At 38.2% G+C, this 21,078-nt stretch overlaps 1 protein-coding gene across 7 annotated transcripts in view; it reads right to left on the bottom strand.

The window, feature by feature from the left end:
• Nucleotides 1-21,078, bottom strand: part of PPP3CB (protein phosphatase 3 catalytic subunit beta) — a 68,136-nt gene that overhangs the window by 30,227 nt on the left and 16,831 nt on the right. For 6 of the 7 annotated variants that reach the window (XM_074958439.1, XM_074958436.1, XM_074958437.1 and 3 more), the window contains exons 2-8: nucleotides 15,387-15,587; nucleotides 13,499-13,623; nucleotides 10,021-10,132; nucleotides 4,799-4,944; nucleotides 521-660; nucleotides 344-421; nucleotides 158-252 (exon numbers count right to left, since the gene is read on the bottom strand). In XM_074958439.1, coding sequence (XP_074814540.1) covers nucleotides 158-252; nucleotides 344-421; nucleotides 521-660; nucleotides 4,799-4,944; nucleotides 10,021-10,132; nucleotides 13,499-13,623; nucleotides 15,387-15,546 — 856 coding nt within the window. In that variant the 5' untranslated portion in view covers nucleotides 15,547-15,587. Of the gene's footprint in view, nucleotides 1-157; nucleotides 253-343; nucleotides 422-520; nucleotides 661-4,798; nucleotides 4,945-10,020; nucleotides 10,133-13,498; nucleotides 13,624-15,386; nucleotides 15,588-18,403; nucleotides 18,494-21,078 lie in introns of those variants that run through there. The other variant, XM_074958440.1, reaches the window with a different exon arrangement.

Here is a 21,078-nt window from a genome sequence, read left to right on the forward strand (position 1 = left end):
TTACATATTGTATTAGTTTGACTCAAAAGGCTTGGGGGCTTGGATTTTTGTCGTTCTACCTAGAGAATAGTGTTGATTTTGTATAGTGTTACTGTTAGACTATTTTTTTGGAAAGACGTTTTAATTTAATATAATCTCCTTAGCACTAAATTCTTACCTTTATTATTGTAGACATCCAAGTAATTAGGTGCCGAAAAAATTGTTATTAATGATGGGAACCCTGTAGTCTGGCTTTTTCTGTACATTCTATAGCTGTAAAACAAACAGCTTAATTTGCATCATAAAGCAGTAAGTGATTATTTTGTATTGTTGAATAATTTCTGCAAGGACATAAAACACTTACCCTGCATCTTGTGCTTCATGAGCTCTAATTATCGACAACAAATTATTATTTTGCAAAAATTCACAAACTGCTGGATAGCTGTGAAATGAAAATAACTATGAGTAAAATCTTTTTTTTTTTTTCAGTAAAGTGTAACTTAGTACTAAAATGTCAATGAAATCCTAGATTTCTTTTTACCTATAAAAATAGGAGCATCCCCTGACTGTATTATGACTGAAGTGTTCCTGTGATTTTTCATTTCCAAAATCTTCTGAGGGATCTGACCACAATAAGTCACACATCGGTCCAAATGCAGGAGGCTCTTTGAATCTATCTAGCTGTTTAAAAAACAAACACAAAGTTGATTTAAATATTATATTAGGTCAGTTTTGCTTCTTACCTGTAGAGTATACACATCCACCAATGCCAAAGCATTACAAAGTAAATGCCACCCACCACATGAGAGAGGTAGGCTCTGTAGAAACGTGTTTCCTCTTCTGTGTAAGGCAGATGCATGCCAAAAAATAAGAGGATGACTTGAACATACAACAACTGAGAACAATGAAGATAATTAATTATCAAAAGAGGTGAAGGATCCTCCAGACTGATGGATGTGTATGTTGTGAGAAAGTAAATTTACAGAGAAGGAACAAAATTGTCCTTTTCTCAGGCACACTTCATCTACCAATCTGAAGACACCACTGGGAATTAGTAAGCAGCAACAGCACAGAAAAAGTGGAATAAAAGGGAACCAAGAACTACCAGCCAACACGACCAGACAACCAAATGCAGCATCCAAAGAAACATATCCACATTGGACTGTTTAATCAAAGAATGAAGACATGACGACCTAGGGTCTCTGCAGATATTTTTTCATACAAAGCTTTATACTCTCTGCCATAACATTGCTGTGGACCTTGTGGAATGGCCCTTGACCATTTTTGGAGAAGGCTTCTTACCTTTTCTTTAAGAGGCTTCAGAGATGTCCTTTCTGACCCATTTGGAAACACTTACTTTAGTGGCTCTGTTACATTTCCAGGGACCATAGTGAAAAGTTACAAGACTAACTGTATTAGCTATCAGGAAGAGAAGGCTATTATCCCCTGTGAACCAGACACTAAAGGAGGATGGATGCACAACACAATGAAACAATGGTTACGTATGAGACTAAGATTTAGTCATGGGCATTTTTAATAAAAAAGTTATGGATAGCTCACAGGCAATAAACAAAAATTCACAGCCCTGTGACTTGTCCATGACTCATACTATACACTCCTGACTAAATCTTTGGTGTTCTGGGAGGTTCCAGGGGGTGCAGCTGGCTGCTCTGGAAGAGGGCCTCTGGGACGCCCGCTGGGGCCGGGGGGCCGGCTGGTGACCGCTACCAGGGGTAGGGGTGTCCAGCTGGGAACCGCCGCTGCAGCTGGAGGGGACAGCCGGCCCAGGACTGCGACTAGAGGGGAGCAGCCAGGGACTCCCACTGCTGCTGGTGGGGGGAAGCCCAGAACTGCCGCTGTTGGGCGGGAGGGTGTTGCAGAGGATCTCATTCCATTCCTGGTCAGTGGAAGGGCTTCCACATCATGTGGTGTCCCCAAGAGTGGACGACTATTTGATCATATGTTGGGTCCAGCAGGGGTTGTTGGGGTCATCCTGGATGGGGTCTCTCCTTTACTTCTCCATTGTGAATACTGCTGCTTTGGCAGTAGCTGGGCTAAGTTTCTGTTCCCAGGGATTTCTAATGCAGCTTATGCGCCTGTGATTGTTGCCACTAGTGCCACCCAGTCTTAGAAGGTTCAGGGTGTTTGGTGTGCTACCAAAAAAATTTATCTGTACAAAACATGCCAGAGACAGGAAATAAAGATTTTCAAGAATTCATAACTCAGCCAAATGTGAATAGAATTTCCTAGCACATGCAAAAGGCACTTCCCCAAACCTAGGGCTATTACCCTGCTGTGATCAAAGACCTGCTGCACACAATGGAGGTCTGAGAGCTTCTCAAAAGAAAGTTCTAAGAATCTTTTATAATGAAAGATGTTGGGCAACTCAAATATAGGAGTCACTGTCAGCTCCTACTACAGTCCCTGGAACAATGTGATCAATGATCCCAGCAAAAAAAAAAAAAAAAAAAGTTTTTGCCCCTAACTTCTGTTGTCTGGAACCTGGATTCTTGGTTGGGTTTTATTGGCTGACTGCTAACATTCTTGGTGACAAGAGAGGCAAGCTGTTTCTCCAACAAGAATTTTATTTTTAAAAATAAATTGATGGGATCCCTTTTTGAAAATCAACCCAATTTCTAGAGACAGAACCTGCCTCAATATTTCCTAAGATATCTGAATGAGTGTTGTCCATTATAGCTACTACTACCTTTGTACAACAAGACAGAAGCTTGTACAAAGACAGTACAGACCATCAACCTTAAAAGTTTTCCAAGTGATAAAGAAATGCAGAAATTAAAGGAGCCAGATCTTTATAGAAAGATAGTATCTCCTGTGGTGTAAGAATCATTCAATACAAACAGAATGTAAAATTCAGGGACCCTTGCATCAGAAATTAAATAGTGATTGATCTTTGGTTTTCTTTGCTGTGACCTCCAAAGTCCAGTTTCCCCAACAGAACCAACAAAATGTTATCAATTTCTCCTAAGGCGTCAGACAATTCATAGGTGACAAAAAACAGACCAAGAATTTTTTTGGAACCATGACTGACTTGGTTTTTCATTTTTCATGCAGTTGGCTTGTCACCAGCCACGTGATTCTTCCTCCCTTCCCACCCGTCCCCACCTTTTAAAAGAAGACCTGCAAGCACAGAGTAAAGGAAGACCTCCTTTCAGGCCCTTTATTACTTGCTGGTAGAAGCAGTGGTGGATTCTCAACCAGATAATGGCATCTTACTAGTTTCCCATAACTGATTTTTTTTTTTTTATTCCAAATTGACTAGTTTGAGATTTGAAAGTCTAAGTCCAAGCATAAAATGCTTCTGAACCGATACTTTATTGTAATGTTCCAAAACTTGAAATAATACCACTCTTGTGAAGGAGGAACCAAATACTACAGTCAAGATGTCAGATGAAAAAAGATCAGTTAACTGCAAACCGAAGAGAAATATTCAAGTAGAAATCAACAGAAGATTAAAAATTTTAATATGATAGGACCACCACCACTCCATGTGAGGTAACTCCTACTTGTTTGTCAATGGTTTTATCAGACAGAACGCTTGATATCACAACACTTTTATTCCATTAAAATGAAATAACTGATATACTAAATATTTAATAGCACATAATTTTTTAAAAACGTATTTTCATCCTCCTTAATTACTGATATAACTACAGCACTTTCCATATGAACAGGACCACTTCAAGAGGTTGCTAGGCAAACAAGTAATCTAACAATTTTCCATAAGAGTAACTTGGATTCTTGTACTATTACATTATATTGCAATTTTATAAGTCCAAGGTTTTTCTGAGAAAAAAAATATCTACACTATCAAGATAGAAACACAAGTTTTCAAATTAAAATTACACGGACATTTAAAAAAAACCCTCTTATGATGAGAAAACAAATCAAACTATAGAGTCTGATTCATTTTGTACATTCTTCACACAGTATAGCTATATTTAGTGAGAGCATATATAAACCCATTATAAAAGTTTTGCCGAACGTTAGAGGCAATATGTTAGAAAATGCCAAATTATATAATTTTATACAAAAATTAAATTTAAAATATAATTCTATGTCAAGCTGTGAAACTAACACCACAAATTTGTTTACTTCAATATTATTAATAGCTAATAAGAACCAAAAGACTTTTCATATTTAAGTTTAGAGGGCTAAATTAAACTTGATCTTTAATACATTGATTGATTTTTAAGGCAACACTTAGCTTTTAGGCGCTCAATCCTGCAAAGTGCTAAGAACTCTAGCCCTTCTCCAGTAAAGAACTTAAAGTGTGTGCATAAAGACCAAACTCTAAATGTCTTGATCCAATTACATTACTCTAGAAACTAAGTTGTTTAACTGCAATTATGCCTATGTGTTTGGTATAATAAAATCCATGATTACTCATAGAATCATAGAAGATTAGAAGAATATCCAACCTAGACCTCCCCCACTGCAACCTGAGACCATTGCTTCTTGTTCTGTCTTCTGCCACCACTGAGAACAGCCGAGCTCCATCCTCTTTGGAACCCCCCTTCGGGTACTTGAAGGCTGCTATCAAATCTCCTCTCACTCTTCTCTTCTGAAGACTAAATAAGCCCAGTTCCCTCAGCCTCTCTTCATCTTCTTTGCAACAACAACAAAAAAAAAATAATAAAAACGCTGCCCCTCAATCCAAGTGTCTGGATCCTGTTTCGTGCTTACAAAGAGTCAGTAAAAACTAGAAACTAATATACTGACATTTTCAAAGAGTGACATTTGAAAGGAGTCTTACAAATCCCCCACCCCCAGTTTTTTAGAAATACACAAACATACTCACTCTCTTAATGTCATCTAGTGTGTTTATTTCTGGTGAAAGTCCACCATGAACACAAAGAAACTGTTGGTTTAAAAGTGCAGCAAGAGGGAGGCAATCAAAAGCTTCCATACAAGCATCATAGACTCTTTCTGAATACTTTATTTTACCTGTAGAGAAGAAAAAACAAATCATTAAGACTATTACGCAACATGAAGAAAATACCGTATTGGTGTTTTCAAATTTAAAAACAGTTTTATATGGCAAATACTAAAAATAGAAAAATGGCACATTTTATTAAATTTAAAAATCAAGACACAGGCAAAGCTGCTTCAAGAAAAATTTCTTTCCAAAATTTAAACTTATATTTGCCTCTTCCTCTGCATCCTCAAATATAAAATATGGACAAAGTGTTACAACCAGGGTGGACAAAAATCAATGATTAAAAAATAAAATAGGATTTTTTTTATTTAAATCGGATTTTTGATAAAATGCTTTTTGAGGAAAAAGCCTATCTAAAGATAGTTTTAATGAAGATATCTTTGAGTTATAATGTATCTCATCAAGGAACAGGGATTATAAATTCTAATTCTATGTATGAGAGAATATATTAATGTAATGTTTAAGAAAGTTTTGTAAATGAGTTCCAATAGTTCATGGATTAGGGACCCAATCTTATGAGGTTCCAGAGGTTTCTGTATGGATTATTTAGGTTAATCTTTCTATCTACCCAATGGGACTCAGTGCTCAGGCTAGAAGATACCATCAGAGATGCTTAGTTTTGCAGTTCTCAAACTGTGGATTTGTGTCTCCAGAGATAACATGCTTGTTAACAGCAAAAATGTTTTTTAAATAAATATGTATAGGTGAGAAACAACAGACCTCAACCCTATTGTCCCTCTGCAAATTTGTGTACACAGAGTCAATGCCTTACCTCTCTCTAAAAGTGCGAAATTTCAAAAAGTTCAACGAACAGAAGATTGTTGGGAGCAGAATAGATCTGGACAAGGAGAAGAAGCCTAGAGATAAATGTGAGAAGGGAGGGACAGGCAATAGAAACAAAAGTGAAACTGTTTGAGCAGCATATTCCAGAAGTCTTGAGGTCTTTCTGAGTGTAGCCTTCATTGATTTGAGATCTACCATACCACTAGAAAGGAAAAAGGCAGCAGGCCGTAAGAGAGACCCAGTTTGGGAATCATAGAATATCAGTGTTGGAAGAGACGTCAGGAAGTCATCTAGTCCAAGCCCCTGCTCAAAGCAGGACCAACACCCACTAAACCATCCTAGCCAGGGCTTTGTCAAGCCAGGCCTTAAAATCCTCCAAGGATGGAGATTCCACCACCTCTCTAGGTAACCCATTCCAGTGCTTCACCACCCACCTAGTGAAATAGTGTTTCCTAATATCCAACCTAGGCCTCCCACACTGCAACTTGAGACCATTGCTCCTTGTTCTGTCATCTGCCACCACTGAGAACAGCCAAGCTCCATCCTCTTTGGAACCGCCGTTCAGGTAGTTGAAGGCTCCTATCAAATCTCCCTTCACTCTTCGCTTTTGCAGACTAAATAACCCGTTCCCTCAGCCTCTCCTCATAAGCCATGTGTCCCAGCCCCCTAATCATTTTCATTGCCCTCCGCTGGACTCTCTCCAATTTGTCCACATACCTTCTGTAGTGGGGGGGGGGGACCAAAACTGGACGCAATAATCCAGATGTGGCATCACCAGTGCCGAATAGAGGGGAATAATCACTTCCCTCGATCTGCCGGCAATGCTCCTACTAATACAGCCCAATATGCCGTTGGCCTTCTTGGCAACAAGGGCACACTGTTGACTCATATCCAGCTTCTCGTCCACTGTAATCCCCAGGTCCTTTTCTGAAGAACTGCTGCGTAGCCACTTGGTCCTCAGCCTGTAGCAGTGCATGGGATTCTTCCGTCCTAAGTGCAGAACTCTGCACTTGTACTTGTTGAACCTCATCAGATTTCTTTTGGCCCAATCCTCCGATTTGTCTAGGTCACTCTGGACCCTATCCCTGCCCTCCAGCATATCTACCTCTCCCCTCAGCTTAGTGTCATCTGAGAACTTGCTGAGCGTGCAATTAATCGCATCATCCAGATCATTAATAAAGATGTTGAACAAAACCAACCCGAGACGCTCCGCTTGATAACGGCTACCAACTAGACATTGAGCCATTGATCACTACCCGTTGAGCCCGACAATCTAGCCAGCTTTCTATCCACCTTCTAGTCCGTTCATCCAATCCATACTTTTTTAACTTGCTGGCAAGAATACTGTGGGAGACCGTATCAAAAGCTTTGCTAAAGTCAAGATATACCACATCCACCACTTTTCCTATATCCACAGAGCCAGTTATCTCATCATAGAAGGCAATCAGGTTGGTCAGGCATTACTTGCCCTTGGTGAATCCATGCTGACTGTTCTTGATCACCTTCCTCTCCTCCAAGTGCTTCAAAATGGATTCCTTGAGGACCAGCTCCATGATTTTGCCAGGGACTGAAGTGAGACTGACCCGTCTGTAGTTCCCCGGGTTCTCTTTCTTCCCTTTTTAAAATATGGGCACTATATTTGCCTTTTTCCAATCTCTATCATCCAGAAACCACCATAGATAAGTTTGTGATAAGAGCTAGCAGATTACAAAAAGAGGTAATTGATGAAAAAATTGCCCAGTTTATGCAACAAACTCTCCATTCCGTATGATTGAGAACCCACACTTCATTAACACGGTTCAGTCATTAAGACCAGGATACAGTCCACCCAACAGAGCAGATGTCGCAGGCAAATTGCTGGATAAAGTGTATGAAAGAGAAATTGAGCAGTGTGCAAAAGGTCTAGCGGGTAAAATTGTTAACCTGAGTCTTGATGGGTGGAGCAATGTCCACAATGATCCTGTTGTATGTGCTTGTGTGACAACAGTAGAAGAGAATGTCTTCCTTACAGAAACAATTGATACATCAGGAAACGTACACACAGCAGAATACTTACAAGAAGTAGCAGTAAAAGCTGTAACAAACTGAAAAAAATTCAAATGTCTAGTATGCAGCTTGGTCACAGACAATGCTGCAAATGTATCCAAGATGAGAAGACATTATTTAGAAGAGAGTCCCAAGCTTATAAAATACGTTGCAGTGCTCATTTGATGCACCTCCTAGCCAAAGACTTCAGTGTTCCAGAAATAAAGGCTAATGTTGTAGAAATTGCAAAATACTTCTGTAACAACCACTTTGCAGCAGCTGCTCTGAAAATAGTGGGAGGAACCAAGCTAACTCTCCCACAAGATGTGCGATGAAACTCAGTAGTGGACTGTTTTGAGCACTATCTCAAGAACTGGCCTAATCTGATGACAGTTTGTGAACAAAATTGTGAAAAAATAGATGGCACTGTCACAGCCACAGTTCTCAACATTGCACTTAAGAGAAATGTTGAACACATGCTGAGTACCTTGAAGCCTATTTCTGTAGCCTTGAACAAAATGCAGGGAAGTAGCTGTTTTATTGCCGATGCTGCTGAAATTTGGAAGGAACTGAGTGAGATCTTAAAAAGAGAAACGACGGAGTTAAATTACAAGCATTAAAAAAATGAATGGGGCAAGCTCATTTTCTTGCAAATATTCTCAATACTCGGTACCAGGGTCAAACCTTAACTGCTGAAGAAGAGGAGTTGGCTATGACATGGACATCCAGCAATCATTCCTCCATAATGCCAACTATAACTTCAGAGCTAAGGGTGCACCATTCAAGAAATATATGCTTGCTGATGATGTTTTCATAGAATCATAGAATATTAGGGTTGGAAGAGACCTCAGGAGGTCATCCAGTCCAACCCCCTGCTCAAAGCAGGACCAAACCCAACTAAATCATCCCAGAGGGGGCTTTGTCAAGCCAGGCCTTAAAAACTGCTAAGGATGGAGATTCCACCACCTCCCTAGGTTTTAAAGTAAGTCACACCAATGAACTGGTGGAAGTCACTTGAGCACTTGGATTCAGAGACTGTTGAAGTGATAATCTCACTTAAACAGCAGTAACTTCTTCTGCCGGTGTAGAAAGAATATTTTCTTCCTTTGGACTAATTCATTCCAAATTGAGAAATTGTTTGGGACCTGGAAAAGCAGGAAAGCTTGTTTTTCTTTTCCAGATTATGAACAAACAGGAAAATAAAGGTGAAGATGACTGAGTTAGCTGCAGAATGCAATATTTTAAGTTTCTCATGTTGACCTGGCTGACATAGTCCATTTAATTTTTTTTAAAAAAATATTTAACTATTTTAGTTAAAAACAATTTTAACAAAAACAAACCAGATTTTAAAAAACTTGAATTTTTAACTAAATTCAAAAATTCATATGCTTGTTCTGTTAAAATATTATATGTTTGCTGTTGAAGAAAAAAATCCAGAATACATAACATTGTTTTAGTTAAATAAAACAATTTAAATGTCTCTCTGGTGATGTTCTCCTCCTAATACAGCATGGCAAGAAAATCCTCCAAATATTAATGAGTAAGCTGTGGAGATAGTTCACGCCCCAATGATTTCATAAATATCTGCTTCAATTACCTTTGGTAAATGAAATAACCAATCATTCATTTTCTGATATAACTGTAAAACTAATCTGAAAAGTTTTCAAAATAAATCACTGTTTAAAAATGTATAGTGTGTACCTTCTAAAAATGAAACCTACATCTATCTCTGAGTTGTGAAGAATATGTATGAAGGTTACAACTACCAACAAGAATGCACTTTTATGTAGAAAACCATGATTAAATAGAGTCTTCCTGACTAGTGATTTAAATCAAATCCACCCTGGCTATAACTGTTTTTTAAAATGTTAAATAATACAGAAAAGTGAAAATAACGTAAAATCATGTAGTATAGCCTATTATACAGAATAATAAGGTATAAATGGTGAGTTTCAGATCTTTTAGTGACAAGGCCAAGGACTTTTGTGCTGATGTTCCACAAATTTCCATAAAAATTAAACCTCAAAAGATTTTAAAATATACAAATAGACTATAAAATATATCTTTACAGAGTCCAGTTCTGCACACACTTGCTCCCACCATGCTTATAATGGCTTGTAGTTCCATTTAAGTCAATACAACTATGCATGAGAATGTTTGCAGGAGCAGTCCCTTAATAGCATTTTTAGATTTTTTTCTAAAGAGATAATTGTAAAACAGAACGGAAAGTACTAGTTTGGCAGTAACCCAATACTATATTCCGATATAGTACTTACATTCTTGCTTAAAGGTAAAATATTCTGTGAGGTGTCTGCATTCATGGTTGCCTCTCAAAAGAAATAATGTATTTGGATACAGAATCTTCAAGACCCATAAATACAGCACACACTGTTGAAAAACAAAGGTTTACAATGATGAAACAAATTAAATTTACAATAATTTTTATTGAAAGGTTGCCAACAAAAAAAACACTGTCCCCTTATGAAGAAAAAGAACATTAACAATGGCTTCAAATGTGCGCCACTCAAGGTACTATTTCGAATATTGACAATGAGGATCATTTCATAACATTGCTCTCCTGATTCAGACGACAAATTCAGCATCTGAATTATGCAAGCAAGTTTTTACTTTCCTCAAAAAACAGTTAAAAACAGGCCTCAGGAAAAAAGTGTACTTCAGTGGATGTTCATCGATAAAAATATACTGTCAATTTAGTACAATTCTGATGAGTTTATCTGTGGAGACATCTATTGTTCATATAATCTGACCTCAAAGTAAAGATTCTAGAGATTAATTGGTAGAGGAAGGGAGAGAGTTTTGTTGCTTTTTTTTGGTAAAAACTGAAGCAATGACACAAAAAAGCTTATGTTTAAAACAGCAACACCCAGAACACCTAGAGATTATTCTGCCCTTTTTATTTTTAAAAACAATTTCTTAAAAAACATTACTGATGTAGCAAAGTTGGAAAGTTAATTCTTATTCAATTATCAGACTTTGTATATGGTGAAATCACAGTAATGAGCTTTATTTTACCACTACTGCAATTACAGAAAGAAAACCATACTTCCCCTATTTTCAGAAGAGCATCAGGGGAAAAAAATCCCTTAATTTAGGATCCATTACTACCTGAGACAAGAATGCGGACAATCTGGGGCTTACATTTTATTATTCTAATGCACGTTTTAGATTGAAACTTATTTTTTCCTCTATGCTCAAACTACACTAACCTGATTCAGAGATTATTTTTGTTTGATTTTTTTTTTTTTTAAGACACACAAGGCTAAATCTATCATTCGCTCTAGTCTCTTTTATTAAAAAACCCAAAACTGTTTTTGTGGGGAACAGTAAGCATGTATTCACACAAAAAAGGATACTTTAATTTTTTTTTAAAGATACATTTACTGTGAAATATATCCAAAAACACTTTTTAACATAAACGAAAACCCCAAAGATTAATTCAAATATCTGACAGCAAAACAATCCTTAACAAAAAGAAGATATATATTAAACAAAATCTTCACATTTTCACATTTAAAAAAAAAATACCTGCCAGTCTTTCAGTATTTCCATAGCTATAAATTGTTCTGCTGTATTTCAAAGAATATTAACACTTTATTAATGCTTCCCAGCCAGCAGCCCAATCTGCTGACAGTTTGTAACAAAGGAAGTACTAATCAACAGATAAGGATAGAGGCTGAAGACTTTTACAAATTTAAGAGGTAATTATTATTGACTAAGTAAATTTGTACATTAAATGAGCAAACATATATTGGTAAGAGAAGAGACTGGCAAAATGGTAGCTTCCTTTTGATTCTTTAGTTATTTATATTTAGGAATTAATTTAAACAAGCCATTGGAAATTTGCACTTTAATGTCAATTTATGCAGTAGTAAAAATACATTTGCTTTTACAGCAGACAGTATGTACAAAACCAAAAAATCCCTTTAAATAACACACCATTGTTGTAGCAGTACCTTTTCTGCACTGACATTTGTTTTAAAATAAGTGACGGATGGCCACAGTGTGACCCACGAAACTCTTCATGCCACCTTATTTTTAATACGGAAGTGCAGTACAGACAATTTACAGGTCAACTTCATCTTGATCCAATAGCTTGGACTTACTTCATACTGGAACCACAGGACAGTTTCCACAGGACTCTCCCTTCGATATTAAAAATTAGGGCATCTGACTATACCGTATAAAGTGGGTTCAGTCTTCAGGCTCCTGTCTGAGTGTTACTGCAGCACTCAAGTGGGCAAGGTCTATGTATTCCTGCTCTTGACTAAGGTTTTATTTTAACACTGGAAAGAGTTACTGAAATAAACATGCTTCAAAATGAACTGTAAGAATAGGTCTCTGAGCACAAAATTAAAGTAAAGATCAAGTATTTTTCTATCAGGGACTGAACAGTTTATTTACCAAAGATTACAGACAGAATAAGATAAGAGATTTAAAAGTGATCAAAAACATAAAAATTTTTAAAAGGTCCAGGTCAAACTGGATAAAACCTGTTGGATAACCAAACAAAGACTATAGCAGGAATTTCAGGGATGGAGGTGATTTTAATCTACTTTTCTTTCCTTTGCATATGTCCACAAAGCATAGCCCTCCCATGCTCTTGCAGCAATCCTGCTCCAGTCAAATACCCCACTATGAACTGTGCTGATCCATTAGTAGCCACTCTGTACAGCACTGAAGCAGGCAAGTCACTCTATGAGAAAAAAGCAAGTCTTATGAACGATTAAGTGGTTTTTTTTAAGTTTATACTAGCTAATATCACAGGCATATTAAAAAGAAGTCCCCACTGCCTGAGGGGATAAAATGAGTCTGCTTTTATTAAATACTGAATATAGTCCCAACTCCAAAGCATTTCATAGCTCTTATGGTTGTAAAGCTTGAATAAGTTCCAATGGTTTAAGATACGTTGTTTCCAGATGTTCTGAAAGGATGCAAATACAGCCTTCACATCTGTCAAGAACAGTGTTTACAATATAAGCAGAAGCATTTCTGTAATCAACCAAAACAGGACATGAAAATTCAAGGAATGCTGTGCGGAGTGTCCTTCATTTTAACTATTCTTTATATGTTGATTTCTGAGGCATCACTGCATTATCTTTTGCTTATCACACCAACGTAAAACAGCACTGTGCACACACCTGAATGGTACACATATGCATACTGCTTCTGAAATATTACAATTTTAAAATACTACAAAATAGCATACATTATGCCCTAGCGTAGACTACTTAAAAAGCTATGCCAACAAATGTATTTACAACTTAATTTGTGTCAAACTTTTTTTTAAAATTAACTTTAAAATTTAAAGGCACTGTCAAGTTAAACTCTAAATTTAATCTACCATCCAACTCTTTCTGGACCAGTTCTCCAACACTTCCCAACTCCTGGACCAATGAAGCTTGAGAGAATCTCAGAAGCAACAGGATACAGCATACTTCGTGCCCCTGGCTACATGTTAAGAGCATGGACTGTGAATGCTACAGATGCCCTACGGTCCATCCTCTGCAAAGATGGCTATGGGAAGGCGGGGAAATCAGTAGGGCTGGTGGTTCCAAAAGGGCAGGCTGAGGCACTAGTCAGTATGTCTTTGTTAACTGGTCTTTGGGATGGAATGAAGCATAGCAAGGAAAAATTCACATTCAGAGGTCAGAAGAACTGTGTATTTTACAAGAAGATAAAAAAAGTTTTCTTACAGTAAGGTTTAGGACAGAACAAATTAATGTATACAGTTACCTCTATACTAAAATAACCTCTGTCTACATAGTCACCAAGGAAGAGGTATCTTGTATTAGCAGGTGATCCTCCAACTTCAAACAGCTTCATTAGATCAAAGAACTGGCCGTGAATATCACCACACACTGAAACAAAAATACTGTTTAAATGAACATGAACTCTCTTATTTAAGGGGGAAAAAATTTATAAACTAACTACAGAGACACAACATATTTTCCTAAAGAAAGGTTCATTCTTCTTGTCTGGTAAACAATAAAACATGTTGATTTACAACTAAATATAGCCTTTACACTAAATTTGGTCCTCCTTTTTTTTGCTAACAAGTAGGATAAGCTATATCTAGACACATTTATTTAAGCAATTAGATAGTTTAACATTTATTCAAATTCTTAATTTTCAGTTATTTTTAAAAACGGTGAATGACATTTCTTTATTTACTAGAGAATTAATTTTTTACTCATGTCAAGCTGCATTGGGATAAAAAGTAGAATTAAATTAAATATGCACAATTATTTTAAATTATTTTTTAGTTTAAAAAATGTATCAAAACATATTTTACATGTAAAACTAACTGATTTTTTAAACAAAGGAAGTATTACCAGTAATTAGTGAATTGAACTGATTATTTCTGGTCATCATGTTTAAAATTTTAGAGCTCATCTCCTCCTACTTCATTTTTATTGATAGACTGGGAGTGGAAGACAAGCTCTCCTGCTTTTTTCAGTTTCCATTCGGTTTTTCAACTCTGAATGAGCTATTCATTGAAGTGAACTAGTTGAATAAACTGAAATGACGACAGTATTCTCTCCACACCTGCAGAAGAGGCGACTGCCGTCAAAAGCTGGTTTAACAATTCAACAAACTCTGATTCCAAGTGCTTAGCTAATGACTTCCACCAGTTCAGTGGTTTGACTTTCTTGAAGACTTTGGCAGCAAACATGTACTACTAAATTATTTTTTTAAATTCAACTGTAATGATTTTAATAGAGTATAATAAGTTTAGACCTATACATAGGTTAAATTGAATTTGAAATTATGAATAGGTTTATTTTAAAAAGAAAAATGCATTTAATTTAAACTTTTAAAATATCTGAAATAAAAAATTCCATAAATAATCAATTTGTATTCACTCTGAATGGCAGCTATATAATGTAAACAATACATTTTTAATCTGGTTATTTGTCTCTTTTAAAATAAAAAGAGAAAGATTAAAGTAGCATCTTTATCCAAGTCAAATATGGTCTGTGACTGGTCAGAACCTGAAAGCATTACAGTATCTTTTCAAAAACAAAAGCCATTTCAACTTTCCAACTGGATCAAGTCCTTTCTATTGTACTAAATAATACACAACAGTTTTATCAGGTTAGTCTTAACTTGTTTGAGTTAAGACTACCAAGAGATCACATTTCACACGAAAACTTGGATTCTTAGGGAAAGCAATCATGAATATTCCTCATTCACAACTCCTGTTCAAAATATTTGTTTCAGCAAATGGATGCTCTAGCACCATCCCACAAATTTTAGACTGCAGTACAATCCAATCTCCTCTTTGAAGCTCATTTTTCTCTTCTGGATTATTACATCTTTTAGTAACATTTATTAGTGTTACGATTATAGAAACTACTTTGCCTGTTGACATTGTATTACCAATCCTACTGCTTTTTCCAGACAGGTTTTATTCCTTCCCTTCTTCCACATAATTTTTTGATGCAACGTTATGTTGAGTACTCAAGGAGAGTTATACAAAAGTAGCTCTGAGGGAAAGTTCAACATGATTCTTATGATACAGATATCTTTACATTTATTTTCCCCCCAAGGAAAGGCCTTCTAATGAAAATTATGTGAAATTTTTACTTTGAGCATCAAAGATATAAACTAAAGGTATTACCTGTAATTGGAGCTTCAACTTCTATTATAGTTTTCTCTCTTCGTAGAATTGCAGCACCCTCATTGATGATTCTAAGTGCAATTTCTTCATCTACCCGACCTTCTTTTACTAAGTGGTTCTTCAAAATATCAACCCTAGGTTTTCCATCTATATCAAACATTTCTTCAGATGACAAGCGATGTGTTGGTGGAAAAGGGACACCTAAAATTTAAAGAGGTGAGGAATATCAATATTAGTAACAATTATTTTCTTTAAAAATACACTAGATGTAAACAGGGCAGAACTGAACTATACTGATTAGCTGCCATGCAAAGTGGGATAACATTTACCAAATGTGTTTTTTAAATTTACACATTTTGAAGATATCACAGTGACACAGTGAGATATGTCTGCTCAGATTATTAACTCAGGCATGTACTATCTATAAAAATAGTGGACACTGTAACTGCACAAGCCTGGACATGCCCAGACAGCAGCAGTCCCTGAGAAAGGTGTTTGACACTTTATTGAAGGACTATCCCTAAACCAATTTATTTGAGCATGAGCTTTCGTGAGCTACAGCTCACTTCATCGGATGCATACTGTGGATCCGATGAAGTGAGCTGTAGCTCACGAAAGCTCATGCTCAAATAAATTGGTTAGTCTCTAAGGTGCCACAAGTACTCCTTTTCTTTTTGCGAATACAGACTAACACGGCTGTTACTCTGAAACCTATCCCTAAACCATTAGACAGCAATGTGAGGACATAAATTTAGTTTGTGTCAATTACTGGCCCACTCCCATGGAGCAATGGTCTCTCTACACAGGGGCCCACAAAAAGAGGGAAGCGTGACTGGTGAGGCAGAAGCTTCTCAATATGAGAGCACGTCACAGAGATGGAGGACCAATGTAGGAGCAAGGTCCTGACACCTGACCATCCCCACACGAGGATGTAAGAAGCACACATTAGGAAGGCCAAAAAAGAATTTGAAGAACAGCTAGTCAAAGATTAAAAAAAAATTGCTATTACTTTTTGAAGTTCATCAGAAGCAGGAAGCCTACTTCACAACCAGTGGGGCCACTGGGCAATCGAGATGCTAAAGGAACACTCAAGGATTATAAGGCCATTGCAGAAAAACTAAATGCATTATTTGCATTGGTCTTCAAGGCTGAGGATGTGAGGGAGATTCCCAAACCTGAGCCATTCTTTTAGGTGACAAATCTGAGGAACTGTCCCAGACTGAGGTGTCATTAGAGGGGGTTTTGGAACAAACTGATAAACTAATCATTAATAAGTCACCACGACCACACAGTAGTCACCCAAGAGTTCTGAAGGAACTCAAATGTAAAATTACAGAACTACTAACTGTGATATGTAACCTATAGTTTAAATCAGCTTCTGTACCAGATAACTGGCGAGTAGCTTATGTGACACCAACTTTTTAAAAAAGGCTCCAGAGGTGATGCCAGCAATCACAGGCCAGTAAGCCTAATTTCAGTACCGGACAAATTTGTTGAAACTATAATAAAGAACAGACTTATCAGACACATAGAGGAACATGACTTGTTGGGGAAGAGTCAACATGGTTTCTGTAAAGGGAAATCACACCTCAACAATTTACTAGAATTCTTTGAGGGGGTCAACAAGCATATGGACAAGGGGAATCCAGTGGATATAAAATTTACTAAGATTTTCAGAAAGCCTTTGACAAGATCCCTCAACAAAGGCTCTTAAGCAAAGTAAACTGTCATGGGATAAGGGGGAAGGTCCTCTCATGGATCAGTAACTGGTTAAAAGATAGGAAACAAAGGGCAGGAATAAATGGTCAGTTTTCAGACTGGAAAGAGGTAAATAGTAGTGTCCCCCAAAGGTCTGTATTGGGACCAGTACTGTTCAACATATTCATAAATGATCTAGAAAAAGGGGTAAACAGTTGGGTGGCAAAATTTGCAGATGAAACAAAACTACTCATAGTTAAGTCCAAAGCAGACTGCAAAGAGTTACAAAGGGATCTCTCAAAACTGGGTGACTGGGCAACAAAATGGCAGATGAAATTCAGTGCTGATAAATGCAAAGTAATGCACATTGGCAAACATAATCCCAACTATACATATAAAATGATGGGATCTAAATTAGCTGTTACCACTCAAGAAAGATCTTGGAGGCATTGTGGATAGTTCTCTGAAAACATCCACACAATGTACAGCGGCAGTCAAAAAAGTGAACAGAATGTTGGGAATCATTAAGAAAGGGACTGATAATAAGACAGAAAATATCATACTGCCTCTATATAAATCCATGCTATGGCCACATCTTGAATACTATGTACAGATGTAGTCACCCCATCTCAAAAAGATATACTGGAGTTGGAAAAGGTACAGAAAAGAGCAACAAAAATTACTGTTTACTCCTTCTCATAACACAAGAACTAGGGGTCACCCAATGAAATTAATAGGCAGCAGATTTAAAATAAACAAAAAAGGAAATATTTCTTCGCACAACACACAGTCAACCTGTGGAACTCTTTGCCAGAGGATGTTGTGAAGGCCAAGACCTAACAGGGTTCAAAAAAGTACTAGATAAATTCCTGGAGGATAGGTCCATCAATGGCTTTTAGCCAGGATGGACAGGGAAGGTGTCCCTAGCCTCTATTTGCCAGAAGCTGGGAACGGATCACTTGATGATTACCTGTTCTGTTCATTCCCTATGAAGCACCTGGCACTGACCACTGTTGGAAGACAGGATACTGGGCTAGATGGACCTTTGGTATGGCCAATCTTATGACTTGCAAGGAAGAAAGGGCAGGATGGACTCTGCCCAGCCTGAAATGCTGCTGAACCTCAGGCTCACAGAAAAAGTGAGCTCAGACTAAGGGAGGGTATGTCTCAGGACTTGTGCTATTTTCAAAGATCTGTAACTCTGAATGATTTAGAAGTAAAGTCACTGTTGTTAAGAAAATCCTTTGCTGTGCCTATGTTCCTTCCTTTCCTGCCATGTAGTCCCTGAAGGGGTTAAACTAGAAACCCAGAGTACTTACAACCGAGGTGGAACGCTGAGGGAGCACGTGCAAGCGACTCAGAGGGTTTCAAACAACCACTTCAGGGTCTAGGGCAGCTGGATGAAGGCATCCTACATCCCAAGGAAGAAAGACAAGTCTGAGCCTGGAAATGTGCCCTATGGAGCCCTACCAAATTCACGGCCGTGAAAAACGTCACGGAAAAATGTCACGGACCATGAAATCTGGTCTCCCCCGTGAAATCTTGTCTTTTGTGTACTTTTACCCTATACTATACAGATTTCACAGGGGAGACCAGCATTTCTCAAACTGGGGGTCCCAACAAAAAAGCGGGTCATGGGGAGGAGCGATCGTAAGATTACTGTAGGGGGGTCATGGTATTGCCCCCCATACTTCTGTGCCTACTGCTGGCAGCGGCACTTCCTTCAGAACTGGGTGGCTGGAGAGCAAGCAGCTGCTGGCTGGGTGCCCACCTCTGAAGGCTGCACCCTGCCAGCAGCAGTGCAGAAGGGTGCCATACCATGTCAGCCTTACTTCTGCGCTGTGGCCTTCAGAGATGGGTGGCTGAAGAGTGACAGCTGCTGGCTGAGGACCCAGCTCTGAAGGCCGCAACACAGAAGTAAGGGTGGAAATACCATACCATGTCATCCTTACTTCTGTGCTGCTGCTGGCGGTGGCTCTGCCTTCAGAGCTGAGCTCCCAGCCAGCAACCACCACTCTACGGCCACAGAGCCGGATCAAACAGAGAATGTATTTTTTTCCAAGCCCATTCAACAGAAACTTCCCTCTCTAAACTCCTAGATATAAGCTGCTAAAACTCATGTCCCAGTTATGAGTTCGAAGATATTAGACCCCATTTTTAGATACACTTGGATACAAATCGTTGAAACTACTAAATACCAGACCTCCATTCCACCTAGCTCCTCCTTCCTCCTTAGTCCCTTCCTACCCTCCTTTTCCTATTTATGTCTTCTCCTATTTTTCTACTGTAACTCCCACCCTAATGTGTTATGTCTATGTAGTGTTGTTTGGTTTTGTATTATCTGGTCTTGCAGCTTTGATGAGTTGTAAAACTGCATAATTCTACTGGAGACCCTATGAAGCATGTGGTATATGGAAACATATACCAGCAGTATGTTATTTATCTTCTTCAATTTTTTGTGTTTTCATATAGTAAATCAATACAAAAATATCTCAAAAAATAGGAAAAAACAAAGTAGTCAGAAAAATAGGATTGCATAGAACCATCACCTTATGGCTTGCCTGAACTCGAATAACTTTGGCAGGAAGAGAAAAGCTACTTTCAGGACCAGTAAACGCTTCCAAGCACCAGACCTGGATTGCAGAATATTCAAACCCCGTTCCAAAGACAAAATTATTGATTCCCTCATGCACTTTTCTATGGCACACATCACAACAGAATCTGAGTAGCTCACAAACTTCAATGAATTTACTTTCACTGCACCGAGAGATCAGAGGCATTATTATTCCCATTTTACAGATGGAAAGCTGAGGCACAGAGCAGTGAAGTGCCTTCCCCAAAGTTATCCAGCAAGCCAGTGGCAGAACTGGGATTAGAAGCCAGGTCTCCTGAGTCTCAGTCCATTGTCCACTTGGTCCTCTAGAGCAGTGGTTCTTGTAGTAGGAAGAGAGCCTGAGACATAAGCCCTTGTATCAGAGGCCTGGTATGAGACAGGACCTACTCACACAATCTGGCAAGAACAGGGCTGATATTGCAGAAATATACATTCCTAAAAAGTGCTAAGCACAGAGTACTCATGCAAACACATCCCGATATCAAGTGGTACCAGAATATCCCCATATCAAGGATGGTACAAAAACATTCCCCAAGGATAACAGGAGCACACTGACCCCTCCTAAAAGATAAGATCAGGATGACAGTACATAATACAGATCTTTTGATCAAACCAACACGTACAAGGCGATAACTAGCCACATCAGGGGGCAGTAACTAACTACCGTATATATTTGTTCATTAGCCCGTTAATTTATAAGCCAACCCCCCAAGATGGATAGGTAAAAATAGCAAAAAACATATGACCCTTTCATAAGCCGACCCTATATTTCAGGGGTTGGCAAACTTTGGCACCTGGCCCGTTAGGGTAAGCCGCTGGCAGGTTGGGGTATTTTGTTTACTTGGAGCGTTCGCAGGCAGGGAGCCCCTCAACTCCCAGTGGCCGCGATTAGCTGTTCCCAGCCAATGGGAGCTGCGGGAAGTGGCGCCACTTCCCACAGCTCCCATTGGCTGGGAACAGCAAACTGGGAGCTGAGAGACTCTGTGCCTGCAGACGCTCCAAGTAAACAAAACATCCCGACCCGCTAGCGGCTTACCCTGACAGGCTGGGAGCCGAAGTTTTCCGACTCCTGGTATATTTTAAAAGTTAGCGTCACAAGAAACACTCAAAAGTTTTGCTAGAATTATTTTAATGTAATCTAACGAAAAACCTGTTATAATAACTGAACAAATATGTATTCACCTTCAAAATTACCGTCAATATTTAAAATCAGTAAATGGGTATTTAAAACAAGTACCTTAGAACAATATGAGACTTTAAAAAGTCTTAAAATCCTTCAAGTCTGAATCACTCTCTGATTCACCAAAAACTTCATGAAACTGCTTCAATCACAGCTGCACCTACATTGTCATTGTAGATGTTGGCAGTATCTTCTTCAGA

Source organism: Natator depressus, chromosome 7 (genome assembly GCF_965152275.1).
Source record: "Natator depressus isolate rNatDep1 chromosome 7, rNatDep2.hap1, whole genome shotgun sequence".
In the NCBI taxonomy this organism is placed as follows: domain Eukaryota; kingdom Metazoa; phylum Chordata; order Testudines; family Cheloniidae; genus Natator; species Natator depressus.